Below are 23,287 nucleotides of genomic sequence, written 5' to 3' on the forward strand. Positions count from 1 at the left end.
TGTTACCGTTTTTTTTTTTTTTTTTTTCTTTATTTTCTTCGTTTTTCTATTTTTTCTTTACGTCCCGAGAGTGGAAAATTTTCACCAGACGTGATATCGCGGTCGCCTTATCAGATTCTGCAAGTGAAAAGTGAAAAGTTATAACGTTAGGTTAATTACTTTAAATTAATTAAAAACGTTCAGCGAAATTCACTGGCTAAGTATTTTAACCAACGAATGGGAAGACAAATTTATATTTTCTTTGTCCGTTGCTCATGTCTCCTTTTTTCTTATTTTTCTTTCTTCTTTACTTCAAACACTTATACGTGACACTGAATAATCAAATAGCGATTTCATCGATAGCTCCAACGAATGGATGGATGGATCGTCTATTTTGCGTTTGAATCGTGTTTTCCAATTTTTTTTTTGCACTTCGAAAGAACCCCGGTGACATTCTGCGCTTCCAAGATTCCTCGTAAAGGAAATTCCATGCAGATTTTACTTGTAAAATTTTTATCGAAACTTGTTTCTGATTTTTGGCCAATTTGAATTTTTAATTTACTTTCTATTTTAATTTTTTTTTTCTCTTTTCTTCTTTCCATTCTTCTTTTTTCCACCAAAGATGATATTACAATTGGTTGCATATGCGCGTTTATTGTTAATTGAAATTTTTCGAAATCGATTCAATACATCGTAAATAATATTCGACGTTTGTAAATGGCTGTAAAAAATTATCGTATTATACGAAAAATTGCTTAGATTTTTTTTTTTTTTTCTTTCTGTACCTACAGTTTCTCAGGATAATCTGTATAATATGTAATTACAGATTCCTTATAGATAAAAAAAAAAAGTCTGTAAGAAATCAAACTTTAGCACCTCGCGTATTAATTAATTATTATAGATTTGGGACGATGAGTTGAAAAATTTAGATTAAATATTTTCGATCTAAAAGACAAGAAGAAAAAAAAAAATTCTCACCTTTTTCTCAAAACTGTACACCAATAATTATTATCATTCTCATTGACCGCGGTAATAATTTTGTACCTATATTTTTTTCTTCTTCTTCTTCTTCTTCTTCTTCTTCTTCTTCTTCTTCTTCTTCTAAAAAAAAAAAAAAAAAAAAAACACTTTGCGAATCCGGAAAAAAAAACTTTGGTCTTCGTCGTATATTATGGTATAATACGTATGATAGATTATAATATTATGAGCGTATCTAATTTGATAAAAGCTAGACAGTAAAGAAGAGATAAGAAAAAGAAGAAGGAATAAGGGATGGGAAAAAAAAAAGTGTCTCGGAAATTGCTCATCGTCTTTTCATCACGATGATAATGTTCGCATAGCGTGCTTCATGGTTCGATCAATGCTCTGCACGCCATAAATTACTTGGGAGTTTTAAGACAAACGGAAGTCTCAGGTTGTTGTAGGTGTGTACATAAACAGGTTTATAAGTCAGATAAGGCGACTCGCTAAAACGTGTTTCAGCCGATGTTGTAAATATCCAGAGTGAATTTTCACGATGATAAAGAAAAAGAAATGAAAAGGAAAGGAAAAGAAAAGGACGAAGATAAAAGAAATGTTTAAGGGTAGATTGAATCTCGTTTCGATCTAGTTTTTTCTTTTTTTTCCTATTCTTTCTTTCTCTTCTTCTCATTTGCATCGCATCTCCGTTGCAGATGCGTCCTCTTTATCTTACCATTTGGAAAATTGTAAGTTTTTTTTTTTTGTGAAAAAAGTAATGGAGAAAATTATTCTTTTCCATTGAGATCACAAATAGCTCGTCAGGTTTTTAAAAAAAATGGATAAAAAAAAGGTGCACTGGGTAATGTAATTCCCATGTATTATACTAAGGTTTACCCCTTTTTCTTCTTCTTATTCTTCTTCTTCTTTCTTTTTTTCTTTTTAAATGTCGCAGAATATTTCCAACGAAATTAAGTATCCAAAACACTGCTGCACGGTTTGATATTTTCAAATTACGATTTATGTCACGATTTTTTTTCTTTGATTATTGTACAAGAAGAATAAATCGTCATTTTGAAATATACTTATGAAATATTTTCAAAAGTATTAAAAATATACGTGTATTATATCAAAATAATTTTCATTTTTTCGTTGAGTGAAAAGAAATTTTTTCAATATATTTTTAAATAAATTTGTTTATATTTGTAAAGGGGAAAAAAAAAAAAAAAAAAAAAAAATAATGATTAAAAAAAAAATGAAAATTGAAAATTCGCTAAAATTTTGGCAAAATTAGACTCGACAGAGAAACGAGATGTTAAATCAAAGTCGTATATGTATATATAATCAAAGCGTGCGTATAATTTGACGACACGCGAGAATTTAATCTTTAGATCGAAGAAAAGTTTGGCGGAAAGTTTTCAAAGTTTCAAGTTTCGTCAAGAGATCGTTCGTAGCTTTCAAACCGTTTGCTAATATATTATACATAATAAAGCTTGCAAATTTTCTCCTAAATATGCACATAAACTAGGCGTATATATATATATATACACGAAGCATTACGTGGGCATTAAAGTTTGGAATTTCGATCCTCAGACACGCCGATGCGCGATGGCGCCGTGAAAGATAATTTTATAATTGATAATAGCGGTGGTTTCATCCTGTAATTTAGACTGCACGAGAGTCAGTATTAAAAGGGTTCCTTGAACCGGTGAAAATAAAACTTAAACCCCGTTTTGCAGCTTACAGGACGTTCCGTGACAAATCGACTGACGAATCCTGATTTGATATTTGTATACGTTTTTTTTTCTCTTTCAAATTCATTTCATTAGCTCAAATCCATGCAATTTAATCACGTTTCTCTCAGAAATCGGAAGAAGAAAAATTGAAAACAAATTAAGAAATAAAGCAGAAAAAAAGGTCCTTCCGAGTTTTCGATCTGAATTATATATTCGGTGAAAATATTTTTACTTCGAAAACTAAATGTTTTCTTTTATTCTTATTCTCGTTTAAAAACAAATCGATTTCGGTGGTTTTTTCATATGGGTTTAAAAATTTTTATCTACAAAAGTGTAGGGAGAAGAGTGGATGAGAATAAAAATGAAGAATCTTGAGGTTTCGGTATTCAGTTCACGGGGAAGGAACCATATTTATCTGTATCTTAAACCAGAATCAATTAACTCGGATTTGAGGGTGAAGAGAATGCCGGAAATTAGGATTTACCTTTGGATTTTCATTCGTTAAAATAAATCGCCGTATCCTGAGAAAACGAGAGAGAGAGAGAGAGAGAGAGAGAGAGAGAGAGAGATGTTTTTTTTTCAGTTCATTTGTTGCGTTGGTGAAATTGGCAAAGCCTTCTCGGCTTTGAACGGCGGTCCGTATTCTATAAATCTTCGTTTAACTTACAGCGAAGCGAATCGAACGAACCACGGTGAACAGAATCGAACTTTATTGCATATAACTGCTGCTTCGTAAACATCAGCGGTGATCAGCTGAACCCGGAAAAATACTCGACAAAATTAGATCTATATTAAGTTTGTTCTTAAGAAATTCTCTGATTTTTATCCATTGGAGAAAAAGTGAAGAGAAACAGAAATTTTTTATTTTTTTTTAAACACTTTATCAAAGTGTCGATCATGGATATAGATTTTTGTTATAATTTTTTTTTTTTTTTTTGTTTATTTTTTATTTTTTATTTGCTCAGAGAGAATATCTTACGATGATAATATAATTATTAGAATATAAAGATAATGAGAAGAATTTTATTTTCTCTATTAAAGATACCAAATTTCAAGAATCAAGACGGTTGTAAAAAAAAAAAAACGTCGTTGAAAGATTATTTTGAATTCAGAATTTTTTTTCTCTAGGCGATTGATCAATAAAAAGGATCGAAATCGTTGGAAGTATTAGAAAATCAGCAAAAAGAAAGAGAGAAAAAAAAATCGTGCCCGATACTTTGCCTTAAAGGAGACACGTCACTGAAACCTAAAACTTTTTCAATTGATATGAAATAATGATTATCATATATCAACAAAATTTTGACAAAACAAACGTTATTATCCCGCTTGTTTACTTATACGTTACACACTATATTGTTTAGGTTCTTATATATGCATATACTGATTCGAATAACGTGAGTAATAGATCGATGCTCTTGAAAAAAGTTCCTCGATGTCTCGTAAAAATTTCACGTACAAATTCCTAAAAATTCTACATTTATTTAATTATTTTTTATTTCACTATATTTACGGTTTATGTTTAATTGAAATAATTGAAAGCAGAACTTTGCAAATTCACGTCGAAAACAATGATTTTTAAAGAGTTTGAAAGAGAAAATTCAGTTTTTGGAAAGTTTTTCGAGAATTATATATATATATATATATATATATATATATATATATATATATATATATATATATATATTAAAAAAAATGTCTGTTTCAAAATCACTCTAAATATTTATAAATAATCAAGTGTAGTTGGATAAGAAATCTGAAAAAATTCAGGTTACAGTTTCAGAGTTGAGACGATTGCAGAAACGATTTTGTAAAAAATTAAATAAAAAAAAAAAAAAAAAAAAAAAAACGGCGACGATCAGACGTTGGTTGGTTTCGCATGGAATTTCCCGTATTATTTTAATTTAAAAAAATTCAGAATTCCAGTTTTTACTTATTTTCTCGGTGATCCCCGCAATCCAAGCTTCTCTCCGGACTTCTACACTGTATAGACTTACGGGAAAACTCTTGAGAACTGACAAAGTTTGAAGAAAGAGAGAGAGAGAGAGAGAGAGAGAGAGAGAGAGAGAGAGAGAGAGAGAGACCACGCATAGCGTTTTCACCCTCCGGCGAGACTCGTCGGACGTTGAAATTTGGATACTTTCTTTCGACACTGCAAGGCTGTTCCCATAATTTCTTTTATAATAAATTCAACCGCACCTTGTCCGAGAGAAAATGCTGATCTTTTTTCTTTCTGTTTTCTCGACCTTCGTTTTTTGGTCTTTTTTTTTTCTTTTTTTTTTTGTTCGTGTTTCGAATTTTTTTTATGTCTTATCTTCATTAGATCCTCGACTCGAGGCATTCCGAGGAAAGTTTTGGCCCAGAATTTTGTCATCCTTCGAACTAACTAAAGCTTCTACTATTTAACCCTCATATACTCCCTTCCACCTGCGGAATCTTCGCCTGCGAATTAATATTTGTAATATACGTAGGGAATTTCGAAGCTTTCGCCTGTTTCCGAAAGTTCTTTCATTGTTGCCAAGCTCGCTTTTGCTAACCTTCCACTTCTCGAAGCCTTCACCGTTTTTATTTGATTTTTTTAATTTTTATTTTTTTTTTATTTTTATTTTGCACCTATTGTAAGATTAATAAAATGAAAAGTTTGAAAATTCATTTTACTTCAATTTTCTTCATCTATTCATCGGGTTTTTCGCTTCAACTGATGGAGAACGTCTCATAACCGTTTTGACAAATGTCTCCAGTCGTAAAGAAATTATGATCAATTAAAACCGGCGCGTAACTTTTCAAACTTTCATTTTACTTGTATTGTTTGAAAATCGATTCGTATACCGTAACTTTTGTGAAAAACCTCTCGTCAACTTTTGACTTGTTGAAAAGTTGATTAAGTTCGTTGGCATGAAATGTTAGGGGGAGGAGAAAGAATCATTAAAAAGGTAAAAACAATAAAGTAAAACTTGATTTTAAACTACGGACATTCCTGGTTATAATGGACGGAACCGATTTCGAGAGAGTTCGAATCACGCACAAGTCCAGATATTAAAGAAATTTGAAAAAAAATGTGTTTACAATTAAAACGTAAGTTCAAAATGTTTTACGTATTTTCTTAGGGCTAAGTATAGTTTTTCGAAATTGGCTCTATCCAATCATGTATTTCATCGACATTTTCATACACATGACTCAAACAAGTAATATTTTTAGGAGACAAATTCGTTTCTTTTTTTTTTAAAAAAAACCTAAAGTTTGTCAAAAAAAAATACTACACAGCTCAACAAAAAATATTTGAACAACAGAAATTTCTTTTTTCTTCTCTTGCCCTGATTTTTATACGTGAATTTTTGTTGTTCGAGAACTTAGAATTTACAATCATGATCATGATTATAAATTATCATAAATTCTACGCTCTGAATTGATTGAAAAAAAAAAAAAAAAAAAAAAGAAAAATGAATAATTTTTTTTCATTTCGAGCCGTGTTATTATTTTCGTTGTCAATTGATAACCTTAATCACATAAATTGATATTGTATTGTGTCCTTGATGAGATTTGAAAAACAGAAACCGATTCTGACGAAAAATAATCGATCAAATATACTCGATAAATCGGTATAAAAATAATTTTTAATCTATTCAATCAAGAATCGCTTATATTTCTCGTCATTTTCATTACAAATTTTCTCCTTTAATTTTATTTCATTGCCCCGATTATATATATATATACCGCACTGAGAAAGAATCCGTTAAGCACTGAAAATGAAAATCGTCCTTAATTCTGAGCTTTGATTTTCCTCTACCTACCTATCTATCTCTTTTTTTTCCCTCCACATTACAATGAAGAAGTTGCTGCAGCCTCGGTCATCCAGGCCAGGGAACCGCGTCGACCCAACTCGTTAACTGGCTCGTCAAAAAGCGGGGAATAAAAAAAAAAAAAAAATTAAAAAAAAGAAGGAAAAAACGATAAAAAACGGTGAAAAAAATCCCCGTGACACGCGGCCAAAGGGGTAATTAAAATGGCTCGAGAGCAGAAAATGACACCGGTGTACATATACAATACATATGTATATATATATATATATATATATGTATTTATATAACGTGTAATGAACGCGTTCTGCAGGGGATAAAATCGTCTATCATCAATATCATTCATGAGTCTCTCTGCGAGGTATAACAAATTATTTTCATCTCCCGTATACGTATATACCGCGTCGATGCCGTTTTCAGCGCACATTATAAAAAAAGCTGGAGAAAAAAAGAAAAAGAAAAAAAAAAAGAACCTCATATTTATTATACAAGGCTGTTAGTTATTGGTTTTCGGTTAATTGATAAAGCAAGTACGATATTACAGGGATGAAAATTTTGTCCTTATTATTTTTTTTCTTTTGCCTCCCCCCCCCCCCCCCGCCCCCCTCCCTCCTCCCCCTCTCCTCCGTTACAATTTTTTCTACTCAAAATTTAATACTTATTTATTGAAATAAATTATCATACTGTAATTGAAAAATTACAACAAAATTATTTTATATCGTGGTTTTTCAAGTTTCATCTTCCTTGGAATTTAAGGAAAGGTGAATATCGTCGCGAGAATACAACACGCGATTCGAATTCACAAAAGCTGTTTCATTTTGTTTTGGTGCAAAAAATCAATGGTGAAAAAAAAAAAAAAATGGACGTTGAAAAAACACTCGAGAATAATCGTAAAGACGATTTGAGTTTTTAGCTTTAAGAAATTAAACTCTACACAAAGATTTGTAATAAACTTTTTTTAAAACTATCGTTCATATAATATGTATCTATGGTTCTCTGAAATTAACACTTCGCTTTTAGAGCGCGAATAATAGATCTTCTAGAATTCACTTGGCAAATGTCTACAATGAAATGTAATAAACAAAACTCGGGGACAATATGTTTATTCTCATCAAGTTTCTCTCAATTCCCGTATTTCCTTTCCTTATTTCACCAAGTTTTATTCTCATTTCCCTTTCCAATATACTGCCGGGAGTTCAAAGAGAGAAATAAATAGAGAGAAGAAAATGAAAACAGCATAAATAAATATAAAAACTACGTAAAATTCTACTTCAAATCAATTTAAATTTATACGGATATATTTTATTCATCGTTTTCCTTCGGTTTGCCTTACTTATTATTATCATTATACGAGTATATATATATATATATATATATATATATATATATATATATTATATGCATAACGTCGATCTTTCCGATTCAGTACAATTTTTGTCTTTTTTTCTAACTTTTTAACGGAATGTTTGTAGTCTTGTATAGAGGGTGTCTTATTTTATATGAAATGCCTGGTTGAGAAATATTATTTTATATTTTGTTTTGTAGGTATTCAAATTGCTATCTAAGATATCGATAGAATTTTGGTATAGAACAAAAAAACACATAAATAAACGAATAAACGAATAAATAAATAGACAAAAAATAACATTGATTAGAAATTTTTTGGATCTTATTTATAAAAACGCAAATTTTATAATTTTATTTGCAATACTTACCTATAAGAAACAAATCAATAAACTAAAATCATTTTTCCAAAGTCCGAGGCTTCGTTATCGAGGGATTTGATTTTATCTTTTCGGTTCGAGGGATCGATAGATCTCACGATCGGTGAGAACCGCGTTAATTAACATTGAAAAGCGTCCTGATTTCCGTCTCTCGATTTCGTCGAAACAAACGGTGGTAAATCATCCCTAAATATCGACGCCGAATCGGAGTATTTAGGTCAAGTGCCAATCAAGCTTCGTTATCCACGTAACATGAGTTGGGGATAAATTTTACAATTATGCCGTAGATGATTCGTGTAAATATTGTTAACGATATCGTTTTCGGTTAGTCGTTATAAAAACTTTCCACGCACCACGCACTTTTACACAGTTTTTGAAATCTAACGAATCAAATTTGGAGAATATCTTTGTGTCTTAGCTTTTTGAAGCAATTAGTCTTTGCCAAGAAACTTTTTTTTACCGCAGAAAAAATCATTTTTCAATTCACCGAAAGTTGGATTCACAGGGAAATCTTAGTTTTGCTTTGGCTTCTCAAACTTGTCTCGACAATTTAATTAACAGCAATTTACGAAACCATAGTCTTCCAGTTTTTTTTTTTTTTTTTTTTCTTTTTCGGAAAAACTGCTGGAGCAAAATCAGCAAAATCAGGACTTCTTTTGTACAGTTATTTATTTATTTATTTTTTCCTAGTTCAAATCGGTTGAATTGAAAACGACGTTATAAGGTGACAGAAGAAAAAGTACGCGTTATTATTAATTGCGTTAAAACGAAGCAAGTCCGAGCTTTAAAAAAAAAAATTTCTGAAATTTCTGCGAAGCAATTGGACTAGAATCGCGCATGGAATTCGAGATGTTTCTCGTTAGACTCTTAGCCGTAAAAATCCTTTTCTACTTTGGGAGTATTTTCAATTCTGTTTCAGTATTAGACAAAAAATATTCCGCTAACCTGAATGAACGGAAAAAGTTGAATTTAAGGCTCCCGATTCGCTTGGCTTCGGATAAATTTCATTATGTTCCCTCGGACCGTAGCGAGCCCACTTAACAGTTATAATAAGAAGCCGATCAAAGCCCTGCGCTGTGCATTTAACTTTGCCAGGGTGAGGCCGGAAATTAAGTTTAGAACTCAAAGTCACCACCTGCAACCCATCACCTCGCTTAGACGACACCCCCGTCGATGTTGAACGCCAGTGGTCAATCAAGTTGAAGCTGTTAAAGCTGTTAAGTAATACCTATTATGTAGGGCACTGGGACCAAATTCCCCAGAAATGATGATCAGAAAAAAAAAAACAAACAAACGAACGAACGAACTAACACACACAAAATGTGATTTGTTATTTTTGTCTTTGGTTACTTTTGGTTCGGGTTATTTTTGTTTCAAGTTATTTTTGTTTCGGGTTATTTTTGTCTCGGGTTATTTTTTTTTTTTTTTGGTTATTTATGATAGGTCAGTTTTTTTATCACCCTTACAAATACGTTTGAAAATGTTGGTAAACTTTGGGAATTTATATCTCGACAACCAATCATTCAATTCGATCCAGGTTCGTTTTTATTCAAAAGCACCTAAATCGAGTTTCGTTTATATATTTATTTATTTATTTATTTATTTATTTATTGTAATCGATCGATCGCTCGGTCAGATGTTTTTGTGGTGTCCTCGGTACATCAGAAACGGCAAAACGTATTTATTTCAAATTTTAAGAGAAAGTATTCTCAGGCTACAGTTAATTTCCTTTCCCATTCGTGGTTCGATTTTTTATTCCTCAACAATTAATGGCGACCGTTCAAAGTTGAGATTTGATTTTTCATCCGAACCTTACGATCTTTTTTCATTTAATTGACATGAAGAAAAAAAGGAAATTAAGGTAATCAAAACATTAGAAAGAGAAACAGAAAAACAGAAAAACCACAACCGAAGATCGATCTCCTCACTTTTTTATAACACAAACCCTCACAATATTGAATAATTGATTGTCAGGGTATTAATTTACCCGTGCTTCTAAGTTGTGTACGTGATACGCTGCGATATTTATCCGTAAGTTAGGTATGCTGAATTTTTCACGATCAATTTCCAACCTTTTTTCCCTCTTTTTTTTTTTATATCTTTTTTACACCACGTTTATCCATGAAATTGCGAGGAATCGAGTGCTCTTTGCCTCATGGCTATTCATGAGATATTTATATATAGGTATACATGTATACGCCGTGAGACTCTCGATCAAAGCTTTCGTCAAGGTAAACCGGGGCAAATTGTATACTTGAAGCTTTCAATCGGTTAAAGCACAATTTTATTCATTAATATTTTCTCCTTCAACTCGGTATAAGCATTAAAAATTGACGTTTCTGTGCCCATTTTGAAAAAACTTCTCGAGCGATGTCAGTTAATCGTATCGAGAACGACATGCGAATGAAATTTTTGAAAGTAGACTTGCGCTAGTTTTTACTGCCCGCGGTGAAAATTGACGAAACATTATTTTCATGCAGTGGTCACATCGTTAATTTTTTTGCGGAACTGATTGCACAACTCACGATGAATTGCAGAAACGGATATCCGGTTACGGACATGTGCGTGACCGTAATTTGTGAATCATCCCTTCCGAGGAGTAGTTAGTTTCAATCACCCTCATCTCCAGTAGTCAACAGATCCCGATCATTGTTCATAAACATCGCGAGGAATAATAATAATAATCATATTAATAATAGTCTTTATTTATTACAATTAAGTTTGCAAAGTTAAGGTGTAAGGTAGGGAGATGGCAGGTTGGTAATGTCGAATAAAAGAAGAAGAACAAGAACAAAAAACAACAACAGCGACAACAAAAGTGACCGACCTTAAGTGTAGAAATAACCCGCACAAAAATAATCAAAGACAAAAATAACTGAAACAAAAATATTCAATGATATAAATAATCCATACAAAAATAACTCAAGACAAAAGTAACACAAACAGAAATAACCCCTACAAAAATAACTCGAGACAAAAATAACCGCTACAAAAATAACTCGATACAAAAATACCCTGAACAAAAATAATTCATAGCAAAAATGACCCGTGAAAAAAATAACCCGTGCAAAAATAACCTGCGACAAAAAATTGTTAGAATATCAAATTATATTAAATTAAATTTGACATATTTTATTTTTGCTCGGGTTATTATTTCCGGGCTCTTTGCTCCCAGTATCATCAAAAACGAACTTCGTACCGAAAAGAACCGAAGAAGAATAAATCACGCCCTTCGGTATTATTTGCATCACAGTAACAATCGTGATTTCAATTCTTCCAGGGAATATCCGTGCGATCATTACACCAGCATAATAAACGTAACCCTGATGAACACCGGATGTCCACGAGCTCCCGTCCACGATGCTGCTCTCCAACTGCTCCAGCTCCTGGATCAGCGTTTTTTTGGAAACGTCGGACCCCTGCCTGCAGCTGACGTTGAAGCCGGTGAGTCGCACGCCCTGCTTAAAACACACCCCCATTCATACTCTCTATACCTAACTTGTATATATATTCTTCTTTGATCAACCCTGTAGTCTACCCCCATTACAACCTTGTGATGATGAATTTGAATTTCAACTATCGCGTAGAAAACCGCGCGGAATTGAAATTCTTTCAAAAGATTGATAATCTTTATTCGCGTCCACTTTCCACAGCGGCGGAGCTCTACAAATTTCTTTGAAAAGGATTCATTAGCTCACAATCAGCGAAGGAGGCTTACGAGAAATGTCCACTTTATATTTAATGCATTTTGCCCCGCTGGAGTCGGTTTAATATTTTCTCTCTTCCCGGCTTAATTATTATCATTATTTATGCAACGCCGAAAATTCAATGAATATTCATTCGCGTATACGTATATTGACTTTGTTTTTCCGTTAACAATCATTCTTATTATTGTTATTATTATTATTATCGGTATTAAATGTTTTTTTCTGTCAATTCATTGAAGAAAAAAAAAAAAAAAACGATCAAATCTGGAAGTTCAATACAAATAGATGCGATTTTTTTTTATAGTAATAATTATCGTTGAACGTATAATTTTCTTTTCGTATCTTTGGAATGGAAATTACTAGACTTGTACTACTGACTTTTCTTCGTAATATCAAGGTATGTATACATATATATATATATATATATATATATATATATACACCTGTGATAAGCGCAGCCATTTCTTGCTTCGGTAGAAACAAACATTTACTCGGGTCAAATATCATTAATTTTTTGTCTCTTTCTCAACGTCGTTCACTATTCCCATATAATACTGGTATAATAATAACAAGCCGAGAATATTTGTGGGCGAGATTTGCTCAGCATAATAGATAAATGCAGCAGCATTATTACTAATGTCGTAGGTATGCTCGATAGATTCGATGTTAGGAAGGCAGAATTATTGGATTCTTTTTTTTTTCATCGGGAAACGAGCACGAAATTAGGGGTTTGTCAGAAAAAAATAATTTACAATTTACCACCGTGGTAACCCCTAAAAAGTTTGTTTAAGATGAAAGAAAGAATCTGTGAAAAGGTGAGCGCTTCACGTTACGTGGAACATTGCGCTCAGTTGATTTTTCACTTTCTTTCACATGTTTTCCGAATTTGTGAAGAAAAACGTTGCAGGATTTGAATTATCATTGCTTTCCTGGCATTTACATTCAACCCAAAGATCGGGATCCATAACACAACGATATATCAACCGGGAATCTTATTCTCATAAATTAAAAGTTCGTATCGAATTGTAACTAATTTATGAGATTGAATTAATAATGAAAAAGTCGTCAGATACACTTTTCAAACGTCAATTGGAGACTTGATGTTACAAGTGTGGCTCTTCGTGGTGAAGTAAATTGATATCGCGATTAATCTAAGCAATGAAAACAAAAATTTTACTCACGATACTTGATGAATTTTTCAAAAAACGTGTATGAAAGTGGAAAATCAACTGAGCACGATATTCCGCATAGCGTGGAACGCTCATCTTTCCACAGAATCTTCCTTTTAAGCTGAACAAACTTTTCAGGGGTTGCTGTGGTGGAAAATTGAAAATTATTTCTCTCCGAAACACCCTAAAATATATAATATTCAAAAGAATCCTTGTTCACTTCTAAGAGTAGGTATATTTAAGATGAACGGACCCCCCCCCCCACTATTTTAACTGCAGTTACAAGTGAAAAAAATATTTATCCTGTGAAATCCTCGTCTGCCAATTTTTGTAATGAAAATTATTTTAGACTATGTAAATCAAATTGTTTACACACCTAGTGCGGAAAATTTGATATTTTTGCAAAACGTCTGAAAAATTTCCAAGTTTCTTGTCGTGGTTTACCTTTTCGATTTAATTATTAGCCAGACTCCGTTTGAACCTCGAACTATGCGATAAATTCGTTTAGTAGTAAAACGGAAAAAGTTTAGGAATATTGAAAAGCGAACGTATAATTATGAGATTGGAGTTTCCTGCTTGAAAAAAAAAAAAGAAAAAAGAAAAAAAAAAAAAAGAAATCGGTTTTATCACTCGTACTATTATTTAAGAATCGAGAAATAACCGGAAGTTCTATTTTTTCTCCTTTAATTTCAACGCTCGTCAAGCCAATTTTTGAAAATTACGACAATTCTCGCCGTATTATTTGTCATTAGTTTTTGTTGATGATTACTGTTGCCGAGACAAAAAAAGTTTCGTAATAAGTGTAATAAATAAATAAATAAATGAATAAATATTAAAACCACAACGTTTGAAATAGAAATTTCTTCAATATGCATATTAATCGTTGGTGACGAAGGAATTTAATTTTAATGTAAGAAACATTCCTGGTATTTTACGTCAAGGAAATTTAAATTACGTAGCTACCTAAATTCTTTGCAATACCCGTATCCTGTTGTACATTTACGATGTTGAATATAGAGGATCGTTGAGAAAAAAAAAAAAAAGTCTTGCAAGTGCCCGAAATCAAAAGTCAAAAGTTTAAAGATACGGAGAGAAATTGTTGTTGTTTTTTTTTGTCTGTTTATTTATTTTTTCCTGCCACAATGTTGCATTTAGTGCTTGAATTTTATTCTCCTCTTTTTTTGTTCTTGAAAAATTAAATAAATAAACAAGTAATTAAAAAAAAAAAAAAAAACGCCACTTGGAAACTTTTTTAATTCTGCGTATCGTTCAACTGCAATTCTTGCAGCAATTCTCACGAGCGAATAAAAATTGAATTCGTTATAATTTCATTGAAAGAATTCTACGCTTATTCATCCGAGTGAATTTCCGATCGAGATGAATTATACTGAAAGCTATTTATCCACTCAGGTCTGGGCAAACGAGAAGCGACGCCGCGCGGGTATAACCGAAATTGATTCAAGCGAATATATATATTGCGGATCTTGGTTAACCTTATTAGCCGACACAATATTTGTCCTATCTACCTACGATGTCTGCCAAGAGAGTTTCACAGTTGTTGATTATTATTATTTATATATAAAAAACAATATATATAAAAAAAAAAAAATAAAAAAAAAAAAATCAATAACAATAATCAAACACGACTCGATTAAATCGTTAGAAATTAATCGACTCATCGATTGTTTCGTTTTTTTTTCTTACGACGCATTTAAAAGGAAAATTTTTGTAAATTTGAGTACGTAGCGTCTTAATGGTGAAAAAGTTTTTCGATGATTTACAGCTTGATTAAAAATATTTTTCAATTTCAGGTGAAAATATTCATTTATCTTTAACTTATTGTATCAAATAGGTATACTTATAGTTACTATCGCATAAATATAGATAATTTATTGAATCGTTGTCCTTGAGAGTGCTTGGAAAAAAAAAAAAAAAAAAAAAAAAAAAAAAACTGATTGCGAAGCAAAATAATCGATTATAATCGATTAACCGGGTAAAAGTATAAGATTTAATCTATAATCGATTATTTTTCGTTATTTTTAGTCGAAGGTCAAAATAAACGAAAGTCAAGATTTGACTTGTGAGGTCGTGGGGAAGGGGGGGGGGGGGAGGGGGAGCACTCCTCATAAATTTAAATATTTTATTTTTAACTAAAGTTAACAAGAGAGTAAAGTTACAACGAGATGATCATTTGCAATATAAATGTAAAACAACACTTAGATTTAATTGGTTGTAAACCTCATCGTACCCACGTGTCAGAGGTGAAACTTTCAAAACGAAAGAAAAACAAAGGAAGGTAAAAATTAAGTTAACAATCCATAGCGCTGGATTGAAAAAATTAAAAAATATTATTAATACTTATAGCAAAAAGTATTCGCAGTTTGCATTAAAGCCCGCGTATGCAGAATATATTATATCGTATATTTATATTAAGTAGGTATAATGCATAAATAATTGAAAAACAACGAAATTTGGATACTCAGCTTGTGCAGTAATAATTATACACGCCTTTATTATACATATATATATACATCCATGTATATTTACTTTCCTCGCTTCATTAATTTTAGCCAATTAAGCTAATTTGTACCTTGTACAAATTAACCCCCAGGAATCTGTCACGGTTCATATTATTATGTTTGACTTTACGGTTTTTTTTTTTAAATGTTTTTTTTATTTTTTTTTAAATTTTTCAACGTTGCCGCATAAAAAACAACAAACGTAATTACCTTGTTGAATTTATTTATAAATCTACTCCTTCAAAAGTTATTTGAGGTCCTTTGTTGATGTTTGACCTCAAATAACTTTTGAAGGAGTAGATTTATCGTAAAATGACAAGAGACCTTTTTTGTAGAACGTTCAATTTCCTACAAAAATATGTTTATGAATTTTCCGTACGACGCGTCGTTATCCAGTTATAAAAATCCCAAGGAGCAAGAACCATTTTTGCCATGTTATTCTTATGGAAAGTAGAAAATCGCGATGAGGCACCTCTGAATATCAATATTAAAATCTGAAATTTTTATGGTATTTCTTTTTCGTCATCTTGAACAATATTTTCAGTATACCATTAAAAAAAAAAAAAAAAGTCAATTTTTTTGATACAGTCTAATAAACACATAAAAATTGTACGTGAGAATCGCTAAAAAAAGGGTTGAAACATTTTTAAGGGGTGAGCATAAAGCTGCAGGGGTAAAGTAATTTAAAGTATTTAGGTATGTTACAAATGCAGATCATGCCATGGGCAAAATGGGCACGCGAAAGATTTTTAATTAATATTTAAACATGAAAGTTTTAATTAATTTTGTCATTTCCTTTTATATACCTATATAATACATATATATGTGTATAAATATATATAAACGTTTATCAGACAATTAAAGTTAAGAATAATTTTCAGAGGATGCTGAGGAGGAAATGAAGTTGAAGCATCGCGAAAAGGCTTCACTTTCTTTCCTGTATCCTAGATATCCTAGATATCATAGAATTTCGAATCGCGTTTATTATCGCGACGCTTATTTTTCTAATAATATAATTATTCATAATTCGGGTAGAATTGATTTTATTCCGTGATTAGATCAAAGTATTTATTACACGATCATTACTTGACTTTTTTTTTTACCTTTCTTTTTTCTTACACAATTTTGTTAAATACTTTGTAATAATAAATATTCTAATGAATATATTACGTTAAGTATAATCGTGGAAATGAATTTCATCTCAAATATTTTCAGGGAAATTCGTAATTTTGGGAAAAATCGTTACTTCGTTTGAAATTCGGTAAACCTTGGTACCTCTAAAAAAAAAAAAAAAAAAAAAAGTAACTACATATTTTGGAAACTAAACTATATTTCAGAGTCGTTCTAGTATTGAAAATTTCTTTCGATGAAATATTAATCCGCTAAATAATCGAAAGTCGGTCAATACTAATATCGATATTAAATTCTCGCATCGAATCCAACGTAATTTGTGATAATTTGAAAATGCATTAACGAATGATTGTGATTAATATATTATTATGTAGAATGGAATTGAGATTTTTTTAATCCTTTCTCCGCTTCTCTTCTTTCTTTTGAATTTCTCTTTCATCCCAACTTCTATGCTTGTGTACTTAAAATTTCATCTCAACTTTTTCAACTCCGCACTCGAATACTTGAATAAAAATTACAAAACCTGGGGAAAAGAGGAAAGTATAAACGCGGTTTAAGTGAATAATACATGTAACGTCGACGCTTTTACCGTTGGACGAGAAACGAATAAATTTTTCCTACATTTTACGCCGAAGAGTTTTTCCCGTCCGATGTAAGATATTTTACATTGTAATATAATATTTTTTTTTTAACTAGTAATTATTATTTTTCTCATTCCCCTTATCTTTCTTCTTCTTCTTCTTCTTTTCTTTTTCCCATTAATTTCACTTCATCTCTATCAGTTTTAACCTTTTTCTTCTTTCTTCATTTTCCTTTTCTCCACCTTCTTTTCTCGCTCCGTCACACTTTCTAACACACCTGCACTGAATTGAAGATCATATTGTACCTAGTCGAAGCCATCCTTCCGGAATAAGAAGAAATATAAGAGATTTCCGAGTTCTGAGAGTTTATTGGACGTTATAATATTTAATATATAAGATCGATTTATAATATATATATATATATATATATATATATATTATATATATATAAGGCCGTAATATAACGTCAATTATTAAGGCAACGCCCTTTTTATTCCGCGAGGACAAGTCAAAAGGTTTTTAATACAATTAAAAAAAAAATCTAATTATTTGCGCAAGGAACATATAATTAAAAGAGTATATCTATAACTCTATTTTAGTCAATTCCCGTATCGGTAAAATAATAATTAGAAATTAAACCGGAAGCGGTTATAAAATTGTTAAAAACCGAACAATCGAAATATAAGAGAGATCAAAGCAGAAGATTTAAAATTCTTTCATGACTTTTGAGGAAAAAGTTTTCGAGTTTTCTTGTCTCGATTATTATTATTAATGTGCATATGATACAGGCTTGTTACATTTATTATCGACAGATTCTCGGATCACGAAATACGAATTTATGCAAAATAAATATGCAGCCTCGCATCGATAGGTGAAATCATTATTGATTATAATTTAAGGGGACACATCCGAGTAGAATATTTTAAAAATCGATTCTCTTTTCATTCGCGTTTTTGAAAATTTAAAGTATTAAGAATATTCTGTGTAAATTGCATGATGAAATCGAAAGAATTGCAGAAATTGCAATTCTAGATCAACCGACTGTCCAAAATCCTAGTGTATAACACTGATGTATAAACTTTGGGGAAAAAAGAAAGAAGAACAAAAAAAAAAAAAAAAAGAAAGAAAAAAATACGGATGGAATCGAATGAACAGTTTTTGAGATTAAAATTCTCAAAATTCGTCTACTTTTCTAGCCATCTACTAGGATGTGCCTCCTTAAAAATAAAAGGGAACTCGAGTTGATATCGATCGATGGAAAGTACGGGACCAATAGAAATTGCTTTACAGCTGTCTCCTTATTATTCTTACACATTTTGCATCATAAATACGCGGTGAATATTTTTGCCAAGCACCCGTTGCGCAAAATGAAACGTGGGTTCTGGTGTCTGATGGAAAAATATAAGGGAACTCGGGGAAAAATCCAGCGGATTTTTTTCACCTTCAAATGAAAAGACAGTTGATAAAATTAAAGGGGATGAAGGATTTATTTGTAAAGATATGAAAAGAAATTCAACAAAACTAAAGAAAACTAAAAGCGAAATCTGAAACGCAGTTTCGAAACACGCTTTACCGAAATACTTTTTCTCTATCGTTTTGGTATCGTTAGAATATTCAATTAATTAATTAATAACAAATATTGTACCGATATTGATTATATCAAAAAACAAAAACATTGAATTGACTATTTGACGCAAAGAAAGAAAGAAAAAAATAAATAAATAAATGAAAAGAAAAGAGAATCTGTTTTACAAAATTTTACGAAAATATTCTTAATTCTCTGAAGAAAATTAACCATTCTTGTAGAATAAAATCAAACAAATCTATAAATTTTTACTAAATAAGCATCGATATCTAAGCTTTTTGACGAGTTTTTTTTTGTTTTATTTTATTTTATATATTTTTTTTTCTGTCAAATCTCAGAAAAACAGCGAGTGATTTTCACTATTAATTAGTGTAATCATAATAAACAGAATTTACATGGGATCCGAAAGCTGACGAAGCTTCGCTAATTATTCAATCCTCACCGGGGCTTTTAAGGCCATTTAAGCGTTTGCTTTCGCCAAGCCCCGAGGCTTGACATCATTATGTTCGACTACCTTAGAAAATTTCGCTTCAACTTCTCAAATTCCAACGGTTTATATACATATACAATATACATGTATATATATAATTCACTTAATTCGGTACTTTTGATATCCCGATGAAACACTTTCTCCATTTATTATGGTTGAACAATAAACAGTCTGAAATGGTATAAAATGTGTATAATTCAAGAGATATCATTGTTGTTTTTGCAACGGGTTTCCGAACTTGAAATTATTAGAGGATCATCTATATATCTTGTTATAGAAATAAATAACAGGGTTCATACGCACAGCGAAAAACCTGGAAAACCGGGAAAAATTCAGGGAATATCTCACAGTAAGGAAAAGTCAGGGAATTTCAAAAATAAGACTGGAATTCTTGGTTCGTCGAAAAAATAAACTCGTTTCTTATGTACAAAGTAGGGAACATCGATGTAAAGAAAAAAAAAAAAAATGCACTTCAAATTTTGCACTACTCCATGCATTCTACGTATATTACTTAATACTATGTATTTTTTCGTTTTCTTCTTACGGAAAATCGCAGCCTATTGTTTTTAAATCTATAGTCAGAGAGTAAGATTTTTGTGAGTTTATTTTTATTAGTTAGATAGTTTATACTAGGCAATATTAGAGGTATTAGTGTTGATGAGTAAGTAGTAACACAAGGCTGGACACTTACCGATATCTTCCCTAGACTCAAACCCTTCTCCGCAATGATGTTAGAGTCTGTAGTACCGACCGAAGGTCAAAATCGCGCCACCCATTTATCGACCGAAGGTTCAACCTTACCGTCAATTTTATCAGCCGCAGATCAAAATCGCGGAGAAGGGTTTGAGTCCAGGGAAGATGTCGGTAAGTGTCGGTAACAGGAATCTGTAAGTAGAACCGGCCTTGTATTATTACTTGTGTAAAAAAATTGTCATTAGTCAGCGTCATATTCCTCGAAACGTTGCTGGAAAAAATTCTGTTCTCAGTCTGGAATGCCTGGAAAAATCGGGGAATTTCAAATTTCAAAAAGTGTACGAACCCTGATATTAAATATTAAAACGCCGATAAGAAAAAGTCTCTGTTTTATATTTATGAGTAAAACGTTTAAATATTTTTCACTACAACTTATTAACAACGATTCAGTATTGCATATACACTTCAGAAATATGGGGAAATTGAAAAAAGTTTATTTTGAACAATTATTATTATTATTTATAGCCTTGTACAGTCGAATGTTGTTATAGATATTATGAATGAGCTTGCGAACAAGAATCGTCGGAAGCCGAATAATTAAGATGAATTTATTTTGACACAAAAATACGTCGAAAGCTCTGAGAATAAGTTGCTTTTTTATTGTTGTTGTTGTTGTTTTTTTTTTGTTTTTTTTTCTCAATCTTTTTTCTTTAACTCAACTACCTTTTTTTTTACTAGATATATTTCACCAAGTAGAATCACGATTAAAGCGTAGAAATCGATCAAAGTTTGATGTGTACAGTTTTGACTTTTGAATTTAACAATAAGCTTTAATTAATCAATCGGTTTTTAATAAAAAAAAAAAAATAAAAATAAATAAATAAATAAATAAACAAATAAAATACACATCGAGAGAAACATAATTACTTACACATTATAAGTGTTGTATTTCTTTATTTTATACAATAATTATTACCGTTGATACTGCACAGTAAATATTTTACAGAGATAAATATTATTATTATGCGTAAAATTTACGTGGCATGATTATTTTATATTTGTTGGAAAATATTTTCTATTCCTTGTTTTTTTTTTTTTGTTTTCTTTTTCTTTCTTTTGTTTTTCTCTCAATGTCACATTTACATCTTATAATATTATATTATTCTGACACTTATTTTAGTTTTTCTCGCATTTTTGGTCTTTTATATATATATATATATATATATATAATAAGATGAAATATTTCGCGAGAATAATATGTAATTATTACATTCAATATACATCGTAACGCAAACAGCGAGATAATCGTTAATTTTCAAATATATTATACACATTTATACAATCGTTGATGATTTTTTACAGCTATACATTTTATAATAAATGCTGTAATAAATTGTTTCCTGTAGGATATTTGTTTATTTATTTTCTTCTTTTCTTTTCGCTTATTCTTCATCTCTCCAGTTTTTACAATATTTATTCATACGTGCTCGGTATCAACTTCTATAATATATATGTATATATAGATTATAATATAATTTATAAAGACAGCGTACGATCCCCTTGCATTCGATATAATTCGATGCTTATATAATAATAGTAAACGTATGTTACAATTATATTGCAATGATAGATGCAGATCATTGATTTAAAAAATTTGCAAGAAAAACAGAAAAGAAAGAAGAAAAACAAAACTTCTCATACAAGAATATATATATTATTCATATATACATATTATTAGAGTCTTTCAGAACAAAAAATAATTTACGATTTTTCATCGTGGCATCCCCTAACAAGTTTGTTTAAGTTGAAAGAAAGAATCTGTGAAAAGGTGAGCGCTTTACGTTACGTGGAACATCGCGCTCAGTTGATTTTTCACTTTCTTTCGCATGTTTTCCGAATTTGTGAAGAAAAACGTTGCAGGATTTGAATTATTATTGCTTTCCTGGCATTTACATTTAACCCAAAGATCGGGATCCATAACACAACGATATATCAACCGGGAATCTTATTCTCATAAATTAAAAGTTCGTATCGAATTGTAACTAATTTATGAGATTGAATTAATAATGAAAAAGTCGTCAGATACACTTTTCAAACGTCAATTGGAGACTTGATATGACAAGTGTGGCTCTTCGTGGTGAAGTAAATTGATATCGCGATTAATCTAAGCAATGAAAACAAAAATTTTACTCACGATACTTGATGAATTTTTCAAAAAACGTGTATGAAAGTGGAAAATCAACTGAGCACGATATTCCGCATAGCGTGGAACGCTCATCTTTTCACAGAATCTTCCTTTTAAGCTGAACAAACTTTTCAGGGGTTGCTGTGGTAGAAAATTGAAAATTATTTCTCTCCGAAACACCCTAACGTATTATATATATATATAATTTACAGTTTTTTTTATCATAACACAATATAGAGCTCCAAATTTTTATTTTCATTACGTGGGTTCCCTACTTTTTCAGGTATAATATCGCGATAGTTAAAAAGCTGTGCAAACCAAAAACACGGAACATTTATTTACGGGATTGTAGAAGTAAATGTGGTCAGCTTTTGAAAACTTTCAGGCATTCGGAATTTAAATTTTTTTTTTTTTTTTTTTCTACAAAACCGGCGAACACATCTAAAAGCGTAATTATTTATCGATTTTCATTACCGTAAAAGTTTGATATTTATTTTTACGTTCCGGTGTATCGACAAACTTGTTGTTTCTCGATTTTCTCTTCTTTTTTTTTTTTTTTTTTTTGCTCTCATGTTTTTTTTCCTGCTTGTTTTTTTCTTTAAAAGAAGAATAAAAAATCGTGCATCTCGTCGATCCAAAATTCATGAACTTACGTGAAAAACAGTTTCAAATATTTACACAATTGTTTTATTAATTCAATAACCTCGGACGTCTAAATTGTAAAACCTTTAATAAAATTCTTAATCGTATCTCTTTCATCTTGTTGAAATTTTTCTCGGATTCATTATTCAGGATCTAAGGATCGGTAAATTTTTAAAACTGTTTTTTCACTCCACGCAACTTCCCCCCCCCCTCCCCCCCAAAAAAAAAAAAATTCCCTCGAGGGCTTAAATCCCGGATGTATTTCCTTTCCGTTTTTATTTTCCCCAGGCCAAAGCTGAAGTACTTCCGTCCAATAAATTACTCAACGTGGCGACGAGCAGGACGATCGTCCTTCCTTATCTTCGGACCCTCTTGCAATTAGGCTTGGAGCCCTT

At 31.1% G+C, this 23,287-nt stretch overlaps 1 protein-coding gene across 1 annotated transcript in view; it reads left to right on the forward strand.

Annotated features, from left to right (window-relative positions):
• The window catches only part of LOC124404956 (protein furry), a 105,435-nt gene that overhangs the window by 15,634 nt on the left and 66,514 nt on the right, over positions 1-23,287 (forward strand). Inside the window, exon 24 of the mRNA XM_046879514.1 lies at positions 11,471-11,634. Within this exon, the coding sequence (XP_046735470.1) occupies positions 11,471-11,634 (164 nt within the window). The remainder of the gene's footprint in view (positions 1-11,470; positions 11,635-23,287) is intronic.

Source organism: Diprion similis, chromosome 3 (genome assembly GCF_021155765.1).
Source record: "Diprion similis isolate iyDipSimi1 chromosome 3, iyDipSimi1.1, whole genome shotgun sequence".
NCBI classification, from domain to species: Eukaryota; Metazoa; Arthropoda; class Insecta; order Hymenoptera; family Diprionidae; genus Diprion; species Diprion similis.